Below are 16316 nucleotides of genomic sequence, written 5' to 3' on the forward strand. Positions count from 1 at the left end.
AGACCTGGAGACCAAGTCGAAGAGGAATCCATTTCTGATTAAAGAGCATCTGTCTTGTTAGAGGTCATTAGTTTGCATGTTTTGTTCACCAGAGTATCCCATGTCTACAACAGTGCCTGGCACAGAGCAGATGCTCAAAAAATGTTATTTGTAGTAGTGAATTGAGTAATTGACTCAAGAGTTTGGAACACACCAAATTTCCACTTTTTTCCCTTGTAAGCAGGACTCATGGTTTTTAAGCTGGATAGATCTTTATTGAACCAAGAGAAAGAACCCGGAGTACAGAAGAGATGACACGGGCCCCATTCCCCTGATGATGATGCCACGTCATGTCTCCATTCATCACAACACAGAGGAGCTGGGATCCCTGAGATGTTGGCAACTCTTAAGTTGCCATGGCAGTGGCAGACCATGGACCAGAGTCAGGGCTCTTCTCCATGACATGACGGAATTCTCACCTCCACCCATCTAACACAATGTCCTCAATATTTAAAGTGACATCTCTTTCTTCCATTAATTGGGCTTGTTCTGCAGATCCTATTCCTTCACTGGTCTGCCCCTTCTATATTGCCAGAGGCCTCTATTCAGGATTCTTTTTTTTTTTTTTTTAAATGTTCCTTGGATAGCACTGATCTTTGAAGTTTTATTCCCATAGCTCCTTTATTTCACTGACAAAAATATGTTTGATTGATTAGTCTGTTAAGTCATTCATTTAAGTCAAGCATTCACTTCAATCACCTTTCAAAGCTATGTAATTCTTTCCTATTTTTATATGTGCTGGGGAATATACGACTGTCTAAACTAACCAGATAGGCATTTATAATCCAAATGGAGAGTTAAGATACGAACCTTTAAAAAAGTTTCCATATCCCATTTTACATGTGTAAAACTAAGTGAATCCTTTCCTGCTCCCTCTCCAAATAATAATGTGCCCTTGAACAAGAAGTTACCAGGATACTCTGGACCTTCTAGAGTATGTCCTTTTCAACTAATGTAGGTGTATACATCCTTTGATTACATTTGTTGGAGGGTCAAATTGCTACACACATATAATCCAGCTTTAAAAAAAAAAAAAAAAGCCAGGTTAGGGGAACCTGAGTGGCTCAGTTGGTTAAGCATCTGCCTTCAGCTCAGGTCATGATCCCAGGGTACTGGGATCAAGCCCCACATCAGGCTCCCTGCTTCTCCCTTTCCTTCTGCCTTCTACTTCCCCTGCTTGTGCTCAGCTAAATAAATAAAATCTTTTTTAAAAATGCCAGCTTGAAGTCAGCAGGGACTTTTATTCAGTTCACTGACATCATATGTGGGTTCTAGAACATCACTAGGTAAAGGAAACAGCTGATCAACATTTTTTCTGAGCGGTGTGTGTACCAGATGTCTAGGAAAAGAACCTGGCTGATAGGTTATTCATGGGTCCTGGAGAGTTGTTCCTTTGGGTGAGATTTACAAAGTAAAACACATCCAAACACATGACAGTACGCTACTGAATCCAATGTATTCACTTTCCTTTTGAAGGCTGAAGGATGGACTTTGGTAGCCTAAAATAAACTGAATAAATTCAGAACCAGAGAAACACCAGAGCTAATGATGGTGGGTAGAAATGAAAGATTCATATCCCCCTAAAAGGGAGGGGGTGCACTGTTAGAGCTCTAACCATTGATGTGCAATATATACCACCTGCTTTGAATTGAAGAGTGACCATTGTACCAATGAGGAGTTTGATTCAAGGTATGCGGTCCTAAAATATACACTACGTACATTATCTGAAGTAAAATGATGTCAGACTTGTGGCAGAAATCTCTAAAATATTCATCTTCACAGGGCTTATTTGCTTTATGTGTTTTCTGGTACTTTGCCGAAGATATTCTGTATGATTTTCTCTGCCAAGGGATGAGGCAGAGTGCTCCACTGACCACCGGGCCACATGCACTGCCTTCAGGGTTCTTCCAACTGTTGTTCTCCTGTGTGAACTCTCTGACGCCTACTGGTCTTACTTCTGGGGAAGGCCTTTTTCCAGCGTCATTCTATTTCTACCAGCTATGAGCTCGCTGATGATACGGGACCTATGAAGCCCCCGGTAAGGTCTACCTTTCCACAAAGGCTTTTCCGATCTTTATACTACGTCTTTGCACTATGCCTGGTCTTTATACTGTTTGTCACTGTACACACTTATTGGTCGCAAAATGAACAAGGAGGTTTTAGTCAAGGGTTTTCCACCTTGATCGTATCACATTTTATTTCAGCGTGCTTTTCGTGACATAAAATATGACACAACTGATCAGTGAGGGCACTACCGCATTCACTGCATTCAAAAGGTTTCTCTGTGTAAATTCTGTTATCTGCTGACGGTGCGCATCTGGCACCTGGATGTCCCACAGTGGCCATGTTCCCATCTGTTAGGAGTCCACGGAGATGCAAGGAAGTCTGAGCTGCTACAGTAGGCATTTGCACGGACACTGTGTTAACAGGGTCCTTCTCCTGCCTGCTGTCATTTGAAAGCGATGAGCTGTGGCTCTCTGCGAAGGGATTCTCCAATGCGACTGAACGTGTACCTTTCTCCCTTGCATGCAGCATTCCCTTATGGTAAACCAGGCAGGACAGGTGAGAGAAAGCCTTCCCACAGTCAGCACATCCATAGGGCCTCTCTCCTGTATGAGTTCTCCGGTGTCGATTAAGGCACGACTTATCTCTAAAAGCCTTCCCACAGTCACTGCAGGTATAGGGTTTCTCTCCCGTGTGAATTCTCTGGTGGTTAATGAGACCAGACTTGTGTGAACAGGATTTTCCACACTCAGTACACACAAAGGGAGTCTTCCCAGTATGAAATCGCTGATGTGATATGAGGCATGTCTTCTGGCTAAAGCCTTTCCCACATTCGGTACACACGTAGGGTTTCTCTCCAGTGTGAGTTCGCTGATGTATAAGGAGATTGCCCTTCTGAATGAAACCTTTCCCACATTCACTGCATATATAAGGCTTCTCCCCAGTATGCGTTCGCTGATGCACAATGAGATTGCCCTTCTGAATGAAGCCTTTTCCGCAATCACTGCATATATACGATTTCTCTCCTGTATGAGTCTTCTGATGGGCATTGAGCTGTGACTTCCAGCGGAATGTTTTGTCACACTCAGTGCATTCATAAGGCTTTTCTCCTGTGTGAGTTCTTTGGTGTTCAATGAGCCTGGACTTTCTGGAGAATGCTTTGTCACACAGACTGCATCCATGAGGCTTCTCTCCTGTGTGAACTCTCTGATGGTTTATGAGCCGAGACTTCTTGACAAAGCCTTTTCCACACTCACTGCACACATAGGGTTTCTCTCCTGTATGAGTTTTCTGATGCATGATTAGCCGGGATTTCTTGGGGAAGGCTTTGTCACATTCAGAGCATTCATACCGTGTCTCACCTACATGAGTTTTCTGATGTTCGGTGAGTCTGGACTTTCTGGAAAAGGCTTTTCCGCATATGCTGCACCCATGAGGCTTCTCTCCCGTGTGAACTCTCTGATGATCCATGAGCCGAGATCTCTTGAAGAAGCCTTTTCCACATTCACTGCATACATGGGGTTTCTCTACCTTGTCAGTTCTTTGATGCTTGATGAATTGGGAATTTTTATTCATAGAATTCCCACATTCAGGAAATTTAATTTCAGTACAATACTGGTCATGCTTTGTATGGGAGAAGGATTTTGTATCTCCACTAACCTCAACGAGATTCTTTACTTCATAGACTCTGTTCTGGTTGACTAAACTTACATTTGATTTCAGTGTTTTCTCATCTAAGCCAATGATATCATGATTTTGCCTTAAGGGAAAATTACTTTTACTCTGATGAATGATGTTTCCGAATGCATTATGTTCATGGCATTGTTTCATTCTCTTTGGACATCTTTGATTTTGCAAGTGCCCCTGTAGATGACCATCATCTTTCTTGATCTCTAAGAAAGAAAAGAAGAATAATTCTTTCCATGAGTTTGGTATACAATAAAACTATTTCACAAATGGCTTTTGTGACTTGAGCTGAAGACAGAAGCTTAACCAACTGAGCCATCCAGGTGCCCCAGCCTTGGGCTTTTGAACTCACCATTTGGTCTACTTGGAGCTCAGTTCGTCCAAGGACTCACATCCCTCATGCAGCTGCTCAAAGGCATCTTACCAAAGAGTTACTCCCATTCCCCGGAGAGGCCCCAGCTAGACTCCCAGGTGCTATAGCAGCTCCTGGGCTTCACACACTATCCCACTGCTGTCCCACTGATCTTCCTGGCACTTTTCACCATAAGACATATTCATTTATTTAGATTAGTTTTGTTTCTCCTCGTACAAACTCATCTCTGTAAAGAGTTTTGTTGTTGCTGCTGCTATTGTTCACAGCTGTTGGGGCCCATGTGTAACATGCTACACACACACACACAAACACACACCCCAATTAAAATAATCAAAAATATTTAACACAATGAAACAAGGAAAGAGCCTCATGTATGGAACACATTAAGGAGACTCCTTCAAATATAGCTGACCTTGACCGTAGGAAAAGGGAAGCCAACTCTATATAAGCAAGAGCTCTATCATGGAAATTACTGATCAAAGAGAAATTTCCGGGCGCCTGGGTGGCTCAGTGGGTTAAGCCGCTGCCTTCGGCTCAGGTCATGATCTCAGAGTCCTGGGATCAAGTCCCACATTGGGCTCTGTGCTCAGCAGGGGGCCTTCCCTCTCTCTCTTTCTCTCTCTGCCCGCCTCTCCGTCTACTTGTGATCTCTCTCTGTCAAATAAATAAATAAAATCTTTTAAATAAATAAATAAGAGAAATTTCCTTCCTATTAGCCTGGTAAATAGGGCGCCAAGATGGCTCAGTTGGTTGAGCATTTGCCTTTGGCTCAGGTCATAATCTAGGGCCCTGGTATTGAACTCCACATTGGGCTTCCTGCTCAGCAGGAAGTCTGCTTCTCCCTCTGCCCCCGCCCACCACTCATGTTCTCTCAAATAAATGAATAAAATCTTAAAAAAAAAAAAAAGACCAGTAATACGATTAGTTGGGACTTAATGTTACTGATTATCATAAGGAAAAGGAAAGATTCAAGAGAATGCATCCAGCAGTCTCATTTAAGATGGACTAAACTAATGATCAGAACGAATAACTATACAAGGAAATTAAAGCAAAGCAGGCATGGGGTTTAATGATGTGGTCTAGGCTGGGAACAAAGAATGACAAATTTTAAGAAATCAACAGGAATAGCCAAGACTTTACATAAGGGAGCTGAGAAGGTAAGGAAGGGTGCAACACTTCACTACCCCTAGTTCCCACAAAGAGCCCCTACAACTTATACCATTTCCTAAGTGATAAGAGTACTCAGAGCAACTTTTGTTCTCATGTTTAGTTTCTGACCTTGGCTCTTGACCCAGGGCTCATAAATCCCTTGGAATTTCCTGGGTGATAAGAGTGCCTTTTGGGGGCACCTGGCTGGCTCAGTGGGTTGAGCCTCTGCCTTCGGCTTAGGTCGTGATCTCAGGGTCCTGGGATCGAGCCCTGCATCGGGCTTCTACTCAGCGGGGAGCCTGCTTCCCCCCTGTCTCTCTGCCTGCCTCTCTGCCTACTTGTGATCTCTGCCCATCAAATAAATAAATTAAAAAAAGAAAAAAGGAGTGCCTTTTGTTCTAATAAGATGACTCTAGGTGGGCTGCTGGATGGGGGCTGGTCAGCAGAAAGACCAAGCTATCATTAGAATCTTGGAACATTCAGCCCCACCCTCCAACCTCCAGAAAGGGGAGAGGGTTGGAGACAGAGTTAATGACTGATTTGGCCTACGTGAGGAAGCCTCCAGAAAATTCTAGGAGTATGGGGTTCGGGGAGCTTCCAGGTTACTGAACACATGGAAGTGCTAGGAGACAGGGGCCTGGAGAGGGGATGGAAGCTCCCTGCCCTTTCCCACATACCTCACCTATGCATCTCTTCCTCTGGATGTTCATCCATGTCCTTTATCATATCCTTTTCTAATAAACTGGTAGACAACAAGTATTTCCCTGAGTTCTCTGAGTTGTTGTTGCAAGTAAGCAAATCTAAGGGAGAGGAGTTCATGAAAACCTCTGATTTATAGCCATGAGACAAATTTGAAACTGGGGACCTACTAAGTGTGACTGATATATAAAGTGGGGGGCAAAAAAAGAACACCCTTTTCCTCAATCAATAAGTGTGATAATTCTTTCCAGAAAAATAAAAAATATGGGTGCCTGGGTGGCTCAGTTTGTTAAGCGCCTGCATTTGGCTTGGAACATGATCCCAGGGTCCTGGGATCAAGCCCTGAGTCAGATTCCCTGTTCAGCAGGGAGCCTGCTTCTCCCTCTCCCTCTGCCTGACACTCCCCCTGCTTGTGCTCTCTCTCTCTCTCGGTTTTTTTTATATATATATATAAAATGTGGAAGGAAGGAAGGAGTGGGGGGCAGTCTCATGTGACAGAGCCCTTAACTTGTGGGTTCTGAAGCTACCTCCAGATAGATAATGTCGAAATTGAGTTAAATGGTAGAAGACCTGGCTGGTGTCACAAAGAACCGCTTGGTGTAAGGAAAACTGCCAACACATGGTGTGAGAAGTCCTGTGTATGTGGTCATGGTGTCAGGGTAAAGAAGATACGAGAGGTTTTCCTGCATGGCCAGACATTTAAGACATAAAGAACAGCAGCTACTGCGGAATGTTTATGTCCCCGGTTGCCAAAGTCACACTGTTGAAATTCTAACTCCCAAAAATGGAGATGAATGTTAAGACGGGGCGCCTGAGTGGCTCGGTGTGCTGGGCCGCCGCCTTCGGCTCGGGTCATGGTCTCGGGGTCCTGGGATTGAGTCCCGCGTCGGGCTCTCTGCTCAGCGGGGAGCCTGCTTCTCTTCCTCTCTCTCTGCCTGCCTCTCTGCCTACTTGTGATCTCTCTCTGTCAAATAAATAAATAAAATCTTTAAAAAAAAAGAAGGGAAGCTGACATTGTCCAAAGGGGAGGGAAGTGCAACAGCCAGCAGCCAGTGCTCAAAGCAAACATTTCCCTCTGGAGAGAGGTGTGGAAGACAGACTTCTGTAGCAAGAGAAGCAGAAGGAACAGGTAGTGACACAGTCCTGGGAGATAAAGGGTGGTAAGATTTGGGAATTCTAAAAAGATATCTAGAGAGAAAATTAACGGAGGGGCGCCTAGGTGGCTCCATCGTTAAGCGTCTGCCTTAGGCTCCAGTCACGATCCCAGGGTCCTGGAATCGAGCCCTGAATCCGGCTCCCTGCTCAGTGGGAAGCCTGCTTTTCCTTCTCCCACTCCCTATGCTTGTGTTCCCTCTCTTGCTGTGTCTCTCTCTGTCAAATAAATGAAATCTCTAAAAAAAAGAATTAATGGAGGGGCGCCTGGGTGGCTTAGTGGGTTGGGGCCTCTGCCTTCAGCTCGGGTCATGATCCCAGCGTTCTGGGATTGAGCCCCGAGTTGGACTCTCTGCTCGGCGGGGAGCCTGCTTCCTCCTCTCTTTCTCTGCCTACTTGTGATCTCTGTCAAAAAAATAAATAAATAAAATCTTAAAAAAAAAAATTAATGGAGACCTGTAAGAAACAAACAGGGATTGAACCCAAGAAGTGGTAAGTGCTCTAAGCACTTCAAAGAAAAAGAGCCCTTCTCAGGGAGATTCCTGGAGCTCTGTTCATATGGCCTTAGACACCCTTGCAGCTGGGACAGGTCTGAGTGACTAAATACGACTTCCTCACCACCTTCCTTGTTGGTTTTCTCTCACCTGGACAGATTCGACTGCGGATTTCATCTTCTGTTGTCCATAGTGCCCCTTGTTCCCACCTGGAGAGTGCATCCGGCTTGCTGGCCTTATACCCTGTGCGTGGGAAATGAAAGAAGAGGTAGGCTCTGTGAACTGGCTGGTGTCTGCCAACACAGAACAAAGTCGTATTTCAGGAGTCACTCAATTTGCAGGTTGGCAAAGTTAAAGGTCTTCTCTCAGGATGGGCACATTATACCCTCGAATCTGGGGCCAGAGAATCTGGGGACTGAGAATTCACCCTGCTGAGCAGCATAGACATGCCAGAGCTCTCAGAAGCTGCAAGAGGAAAGACCACTGATGCATTCCTCTGAGTGACCCAGGGGAGCTGTCCTCACCTACTGACACCAGGTTCCTATAATTCTCCAACATCACGTCCCGATACAGGTTCTTCTGGGCAGGGGCCAGGAGCTGCCACTCCTCCCATGTGAAGTCTACGGCCACATCCTCCAGTGTCAGAGTTACCTGTAAGAACACAGTCCTGTGTCATGGGAGTGTTCCTCTAGTTACTGAAATGGAAGGAATATAAAGGAAGTTGCTGTGCTTGTGTTCACCACAAGGCTACATCTATACATTTAGGTGTTTTGATTCTTTGTTAAAGGTTTATCTATTTATTTTAGAGGGAGAGCAAGCATGTAAGCGGGGGGGTGTGGGCACAGGGAAAGGAAGAGAATCTCAAGGAGACTCTAGGCTGAGTGCGGAGCCCTACACAGGGCTTGGTCCCAGGAGGCCAAGGTCATGACCTAAGCCAAAATCAAGCATTGGCCACTTAACAGACTGAGCCATCCCAGCTGCCCCAGGTGTCTTGATTTTTTTAAAAACTACATTGTTGGGGGACACCTGGGTGGCTCAGTGGGTTAAAGCCTCTGTCTTCAGCTCAGGTCATGATCTCTGGGTCCTGGGATCGAGTCCCACATCGGGCTCTCTGCTCAGCGGGGAGCCTGCTTACTCCTCTCTCTGCCCGCCTCTCTGCCTACTTGTGATCTCTGTCTGTCAAATAAATGAATAAAATCTTAAAAAAACAAAACAAAACAAAAAAACACTACATTTTTGGGATGCCTGGATGGCTCAGTCGGTTAAGCCGATGCCTTCAGCTCAAGTCATGATCCCAGGGTCCTGGGATCGAGTCCTGAATCTGGCATCTTGCTCGGCAGGGAGCCTGCTTCTCTCTCTGCCTCTGTCTGTCACTCTGCCTGCCTGTGCGCGCTCTCTCTCTCTCTGTGACAAATACATAAATAAATAAAATCTTAAAAAAAAAACCTACATTGTTATAGAAGGAAAAAATACATCCACAGCCAATCCTATATATAGCAAAATATTCTCTAATCATTCAGTAGCAATCAAGTTTCTGTAATAAGTAGCCATTAAATTCTGCTAAATTATAAACATTTCCAATATATGTATTTGAACCATTAGCTCTATACAGATAAAAAGGAACTTTACTTCTGCTATAGGACTTTGTACATTGGAATTTTTTAAATCTTTAAATATGTTCAGGGACTTCTACAGGATTAAATTTTAAAAGGTAATAAAAGAGGAGACAGTATAAATTGGCTTTGAACATGAGCAAGGAGCATATACTATCTTACATAAAGGCAAGTTCAAAAGCAAACCCTCTGGATCCCAACAACCTTGCCAGACAACAGTACCTTCAACACTTTACAGCCGTAACTGAACTCAAACACCAACTTTGTCACCTGTTAATACAGGAGACAGCTCATTTTCTTAGGTCACCTAGGTTTTATTTCTAGATTAACCCTGACAGCCACAAGGCTGGGTCCATGGGTCACCTTGTTATGATCCCAGGAAGAAATGCGCCCACTGAATTCTCCTGGTCTAGCCTCGAAGAGCTCTTCCAGAAACCTTCTTTTGCACTTAGGAGAAAGTTGAAGCTTAGGACACTGTCTACCATATAACGTCTAGGAAGCACCATTAAACAAAAGTCCCAACAACTGAGTGCCACGAAATATATAGCAACATCCTTGTGGAACCAGGCTGCTTTCTCCTCTGTCATTGCAAATGCTGTGATCACCGTGATTCTCTAATTGTGATGGCCGCCAGAGCTAGCAGACATAAGCTGACAGCAAGCATAGCCTGTAGGATGCCCAGTCACCTGTGATGCTCTAACACTGGTCCCTCAGTGTGGATCCTATGAATATATTCCTGATCCTATCTGCCTTGATATTGAAAGTTGGAATCTAAATCTATTTCTGTACAGTCTGTTTCTACGCAAGTCCTACTTTACCAATTTAGTCTTTTCCATGTAATTCGACTGAGTTTGAAAGTTCTCCAGAAATCAATGACAGAATGAAGGAAGGAATAAAACAAAGTCACCTGGTCCTTAATCATTTTCTTCTGTTACTGGAAAACAGTCAGTAAAGGGGACTTGTGTGTTTAGTTTCTTCTTGAATTCATTCCCCTCAATTTCTGAAATTTTGGTGTCTGGTCAGTGGTGTCCCCACAAATGACCATACGCAGGTCCTGAGCCCACCTCTTCGCTTTACTTGTTGGATCTTGCTCCTACAGTAGAACCTAAGGGCTGAAAAGTAAATTCACTTTGAGTACACAGTTCCTCTGGACCAAGAAGTTATCGCTGCTCCTCCCCTCACAGGGTTTCAAGGCTATCTGTTCCTTTGTTTGGAATCCCAGAGTCTACTGCACTCTGGGGCGATGAAACACCAGACTGTGACTTTGTGAGCACCTTCTACTATGGACTGGAAGTGGCGTCTGTGAAAAGGAGCCCAGAAAGGAGAACCAGCATGCAAGATACCCCACAGCAGAGGGGCTTCTCACACAGGTCAGTTTTGGAAGAACCACACCTCAAAAGGTGAAGATTTGGACCTCTATTCCTTTAAGATCGAGAGTGCTCATGTACGAAAGTTTTTGTACACACCTCAGTTTGAAGACAAACAAGCTCAGCAAAGCATTATTCAACAAACCATTGAAATGAAACAAAAGCAAACCAAGAGAAAAAAAATTAAAGCCTATGAGCAAGACTATTCTTTCTGACTATATATACATTGAGTGAAGTATAAAAACGTGCATTACATAGAACAAGTTCAAGAAAGCCATTATGTCTGGGGAGGGAAGGGAAGGGGAATCAGAGGTCATCACTGAAGTTGCATTCACAGTCAGTTTATGTCTTTAAAAAAGTACCACGACCAAAAAGACAAAACAAAATTAATCATTATTATGTACATCATGGAGGAAAATCCCACTGAATGAAAATGGCAGAGTGGGAAGTTCCAAGGCTGTGTACCTCCACAAAAACACTGAAACAACAAGAAGAAGTGTCAGAATAAAGAATAAAACAACACCTTTATCCTAACTCTGAAAATAGTCACAGGTTTATAGCCCTCAGTCAAGAAAGAGGCAACTTGGAACGCCTGGGTGGCTCAGTTGGTTAAGCAGCTGCCTTCGGCTCAGGTCATGATCCCAGCGTCCTGGGATCGAGTCCCACATAGAGCTCCTTGCTCGGCAGGGAGCCTGCTTCTCCCTCTGCCTCTGCTGCCACTTGGCCTGCCTGTGCTCGCTCTTGCTCTCGCATGCTCTCTCTCTCTCTCTCTCTCTGGCAAATAAATAAATAAAATCTTTAAAAAAAAAAAAAAGAAAGAAAGAAAGAGGCAACTTAAAAATGATAGGAAAGCTCTGTGCCATTGTTATTTGCCCCTACTTCACTGCCTCCTTAGTTTGGTAGTCGTCCTAGAGACGGGAGCCAGCCTTCTCAGTGGGGGAGTCTGGTTCCTGGTCCTGGAATGAGTAGAGCAAACTGGATTTGCAAAGAATTGTGTTCACTTGTTCCAGCCTGCGTGAGGCCTACCTGAAGGGCTAATGCAATGTGCCCATCCCTCTAATTTGAACCTCACACAAGACAGAAAAGCAACGGATGTTTCTTAAAAACGATGTAAGGTGGGGGCACCTGGGTGGGTCAGTTGGTTAAGTGACTGACTCTCGATTTCAGCTCAGGTCATGACCTCAGGGTTGTGGGATCAAGCCTCAAGTCTGGCTCTGCACTTAGCATGCAATCTGCTTGAAATTCTCTCTCCCTCTTGCTCTGCCCGTCCCCCAACACATGTGCACTCTCTAAATAAATAAATAAACAAATAAATAAAATCTAAAAAAGAAAAAAGCCACACACACACACAAAAAAACAATATAAGGTGTACAAACCTTATAGTCAGATGGCTGATTATAGAATTTCATCTAAAAGTTGATCTCATTTTGGGATCCCTGGTGGGCTGAGTGAGAACTTGTGACTCTTGATCTTGGGGTCATGAGTTCAAGCTGCACATTGGGTGTAGAAATTACTTAAATAAGTAAGTCCAAAACACACATTTCTTATAGCAGTGTTACATGACTGGCTACTTTAGGGGAAAGGTTTTAACAGTTTGTATTGAATACTTTCAATAGAGATCTTGCTAAAATCCAAGAAATCCACTTCTAGGAATCTTTGCAAAGGGAATAATGGAACAAGCATCCAAAACTGATATACAAGTATTATTAGGTCTGCTAACAGAGAATTCATTGAATGAATAAAAATTCACATATCCAGTGAAATATTATGTAGCTATTAGAAATGCTAACAAATGTCCGAAAAGAGGAAAAAATGCCTTAAGTAGAAAACGAGGGAGAGTCCAAACCTTGTGGGAGGGAGAAGCGGGGCGGGCTCGCTCTCCTGCAGCCGTGAATCATGCCTACGCCTGACCTGTGTCTTAAAAATAAAGAACGTTAAATGTCTAAAAATAAAGAAGGTTAGTTAGATTTTTTTTTAATGTCTTAGGAAATTAGCAGGGAGGATGCCTTTGGTCTCTCTCTCTCTCTCTTTTTAAGCTTTTTTGCATATGTTTTGCAAGCAACAATTTTGTATAAAAATATATATATATATATCTCAATTTATGCATAGTATAAGCACATGAAAAAGATGCTCAGTATCATTCTTCAGAAAAATACAAATCAAAACCACAACCAACATACCACTCACTCTCACTAGGATGGATATAGTTAAAAAAGGGGGGGGGCACCTGGGTGGCTCAGTTGGTTAAGCAGCTGCCTTCGGCTCAGGTCATGATCCCAGCGTCTTGGGATTGAGTCCCACATTGGGGAGCCTGCTTCTCCCTCTGACTCTGCCTGCCACTCTCTCTGCCTGTGCTTGCGCGCGCTCTCTCTCTCTCTCTCTGACAAATAAAATCTTTAAAAAAAAAAAAAAAACACAACCAAGATACCACTCACTCTCACTAGGATGGATATAGTTTAAAAAAGGGGGGGGGGCACCTGGGTGGCTCAGTGGGTTAAGCCTCTGCCTTTGGCTCAGGTCATGATCTCAGGGTCCTGTGATCGAGTTCCACATCGGGCTCTCTGCTCAGCAGGGAGACTGCTTTCCCCTCTCTCTCTCTGCCTGCCTCTCTGCCTACTTGTGATCTCTGTCAAATAAATAAATAAAATCTTAAAAAAAAAAAAAAGGAAATAACAGTGTTTGTAAGTATCTGGAAGAAACGGAACCCGCATAACTGCTAATGGAAATCCAAAATGATGCAGCCACTTTGGAGAATAATCTGGTAGTTCTTCCAACAGTTAAACATATTTACCATGTGACCCAGCAATTCAGCAATTTCATACCAGGATTATATCCAGGAGAATTAAAAGCATGTCCACCCAAAAGTCTTTATACACAAAACCCAATGAGAAATCATGTCACACCTGTCAGGATAATAAAAATCAAAAACACAAGAAACAAGTATTGGCGGGAATGTGGAAAAATAGGAACCCTCATGCAATGATGGAAGGAATGCAAATTGGTATAGCCACCATGGAAAACATTATGGAGATTCCTTAAAAGACTAAAAATAGAACCTTATGATCTAGCAATTACACTCCGGGGTACTTACCCAAAGAATATGAAAACACTAATTCAAAGGGCTATGTGCATCCCAGGTTTACTGCAGCATGATTTACAACAGCCAAATTACAGAAGCAAACTAAATGTCCATTGACAGATGAATGGATAAAGAAAATGTGGTGTGTTATATATGTGTGTGCGTGTATGTGCATGTGTGTATAAAACACATTTATTATAACTAATATATAGATTATATATGTAATATGTAATACATAATGCAATATTATTGGTATATATGGCATATATTAGTATTATATGATATATAACATATATAATGGAATATTATTCAGCCATAAAACAAGAATGAAATCTTGCCATTTGCAACAATATGGATGGGTCTACAGAGTATAATGCTAAGTGAAATAAGCCTGTCAGAGAAAGACAAATACCATATGATTTCGTTCATCTGTGGAATTTAAGAAACAAAACAAACGAACAAAAAAATACAGAGAGAGGCAAACAGGAGCACCTGGCTGACTCAGTCGAAAAAACTTGCAACTCTTGATGTTTGGGTCATGAGTTCAAGCCCCACGTTGGGTGCAGAGATTACTTAAATAAATAGAGAGAGAGAGAAACCAAAAAAAAAAAAAGACTCTTAACCATTGAGAACAAACTGATGGCTACCAGAGAGGTGGTAGGAGGGGCACTAGTGAAATAGATGAAGGTGGTTAAGAGTATACTTACCTTGGGGCGCCTGGGTGGCTCAGTAGATTAAAGCCTCTGCCTTCAGCTCAGGTCATGATCCCAGGGTCCTGGGATCCAGCCCCACATCGGGTTCTCTGCTCAGCAGGGAGCCTGTTTCCCCCTCTCTCTCTGCCTCCCTCTCTGCCTACTTGTGATCTGTCAAATAAATAAATAAAATCTTTAAAAAAATTTTTTTCAAAAAAAAAAAAAGAGTATACTTACCTTGATCATCGCTGAGTAATATATGGAACTGCTGAATTACCATATTGTACAAATTAAATAACACTAGGTTAATTACACTGTAATTTTTTAAAAAAGTTTGTAAACAAATGTTTATAGGAGCATTATTTATAACAGCCAAAATGCAGAAACAACCCAAAACAACCCAAATATTCTTCAGCTTATGAAAGGACAACCAAAATGTGCTATCTCCACACAATGGGGTATTATTCAGGTATAAAAAAGGAATGAAGTACATATACATGTTACCACATGGATAACCCTCTTACATTAAATGAAAGAAACCAATCACAAAAGTGCACATAGCCTATGACTGCATTTGCATCGTTTATATGAAATGTCCAGGACAGGCAAATCTATAGAGACAGAAGGATTAGTAGTTGCTACAGGTAGAACTCTAATTATATGCTTGCTGAAACATTCAGGGAGAAATATATAAATGCCTGCTATTTACTTTGAAATACATGTTAAAAATTGTAAAAAGGTAGATTAATGATTGAGAAGTGACATATGGATAGATATAGAATGAAGGAAACAAAATCATGATGACAATCTAAGTGTTAGGTATAAGAGGTGTTCAAATGTAAAACTCTTTAAACTATGTTTGAACATTCTAATAAAAATGATAGGGAATGGGAAGCTCATAATACTAAGAATTCAGTGAAGTAAGCAGAAACAAAATAAATACTTTTGATGTAATTGCTCTTCTAAGAGATAGTAATCAAAAGAGAACAAAAAATTGAAAGACACCATTCACAATGGCAAAAAAATTAAAGATCACGATGGGCAGGAGGGACAGGAAACCACATGTATGGGTAAATGGAGAATCATAATCTGCTTTCAAAGGTAATAACTGAATATTTAAGTATTTAAATTCTATCTAGGGGCACCTGGCTGGCTTAGTCGGTGAAGCATGCTACTCTTGCTATCAATGTTATGAGTTTGAGCCCCATAAAGGGTGTAGAGATTACTTAAACATAAACATCTTTAATTCTACCTAGATGAATGGAGAGATTGATTCCAGTCAAAATGGCACAGATTTGCTTCCTGACAGCATATACTGTAACAGAAGTTTCTTAAAGAAACATTTCCAAGTGGGTGTGCAAACACGTCCAGAGTAAATCTGCAGAAAGGGCAAAACCCTCATCTTTAGTAGAAACCACTTGGGTAATCTTTAATCCTCTCTCTCCAACAAAGCTCTCATAACTGCGGGGTCGAGAGAAGATGTGTAAACTCAAAAGCAAACTAGGGGCTTGGACTGGAGGGAAAGAAACCTTGGGACCTCAACCCACCCACCAACCTGCCTCAGCCTTCACAAACCTCTCAGGAGCCAACACACCTGGACCTCTCCGACCATCGGAATAATCCCGACACACCAGGGATCGCTGACCGTGCGCCCCAGCTCGTCTTTGAGCCGCAGGGTAAAACCCGAATCCGAAGCAGAAAGCACTTTCACTGACAAAACACACCCCTCCCTAGTCTTCAGTCACCGGGCGCTACAGACAGAAACCAAACCCTGACCACGAACGCGGAAACCGGGATCTCCACACACCTGTAATCACTGACCCCCACAATCCTTCAGCACCGACTCCAAAGCCACCGCACCCACAGACAGCCCCTCACGGGCTCCCACTTGCTTCCGCTCCCCAACGGACCCCGCGCCTCCAACCACCCGGGCAAGCCACAGACACCTCGGTCCTCTCATCCCGCTCCA

The 16316-nt window shown here is 43.1% G+C and overlaps 1 protein-coding gene across 2 annotated transcripts; it reads right to left on the reverse strand.

The window, feature by feature from the left end:
- Positions 1-567: 567 nt before the first annotated feature.
- ZNF613 (zinc finger protein 613) lies at positions 568-14414 on the reverse strand. 2 transcript variants are annotated; one of them, XM_004781899.3, is made up of 7 exons: positions 14363-14414; positions 12423-12493; positions 11953-12066; positions 10117-10321; positions 8121-8247; positions 7747-7839; positions 568-3935 (listed from the first exon to the last, which is right to left on the reverse strand). In XM_004781899.3, the coding sequence occupies exons 4-7, from the start codon at positions 10129-10131 to the stop codon at positions 2203-2205; spliced, it is 1968 nt and encodes a 655-aa protein (XP_004781956.2). In that variant the 5' UTR covers positions 10132-10321; positions 11953-12066; positions 12423-12493; positions 14363-14414; the 3' UTR covers positions 568-2202. The 2 variants fall into 2 exon arrangements, with proteins under 2 accessions (XP_004781956.2, XP_044933328.1); XM_045077393.1 differs by lacking the exon at positions 10117-10321.
- Between the last annotated feature and the right edge of the window lie 1902 nt (positions 14415-16316).

The sequence above is a fragment of the Mustela putorius genome, unplaced genomic scaffold (assembly GCF_011764305.1).
Source record: "Mustela putorius furo isolate JIRA1106 unplaced genomic scaffold, ASM1176430v1.1 tig00000196_pilon_pilon_pilon, whole genome shotgun sequence".
Lineage (NCBI taxonomy): Eukaryota > Metazoa > Chordata > Mammalia > Carnivora > Mustelidae > Mustela > Mustela putorius.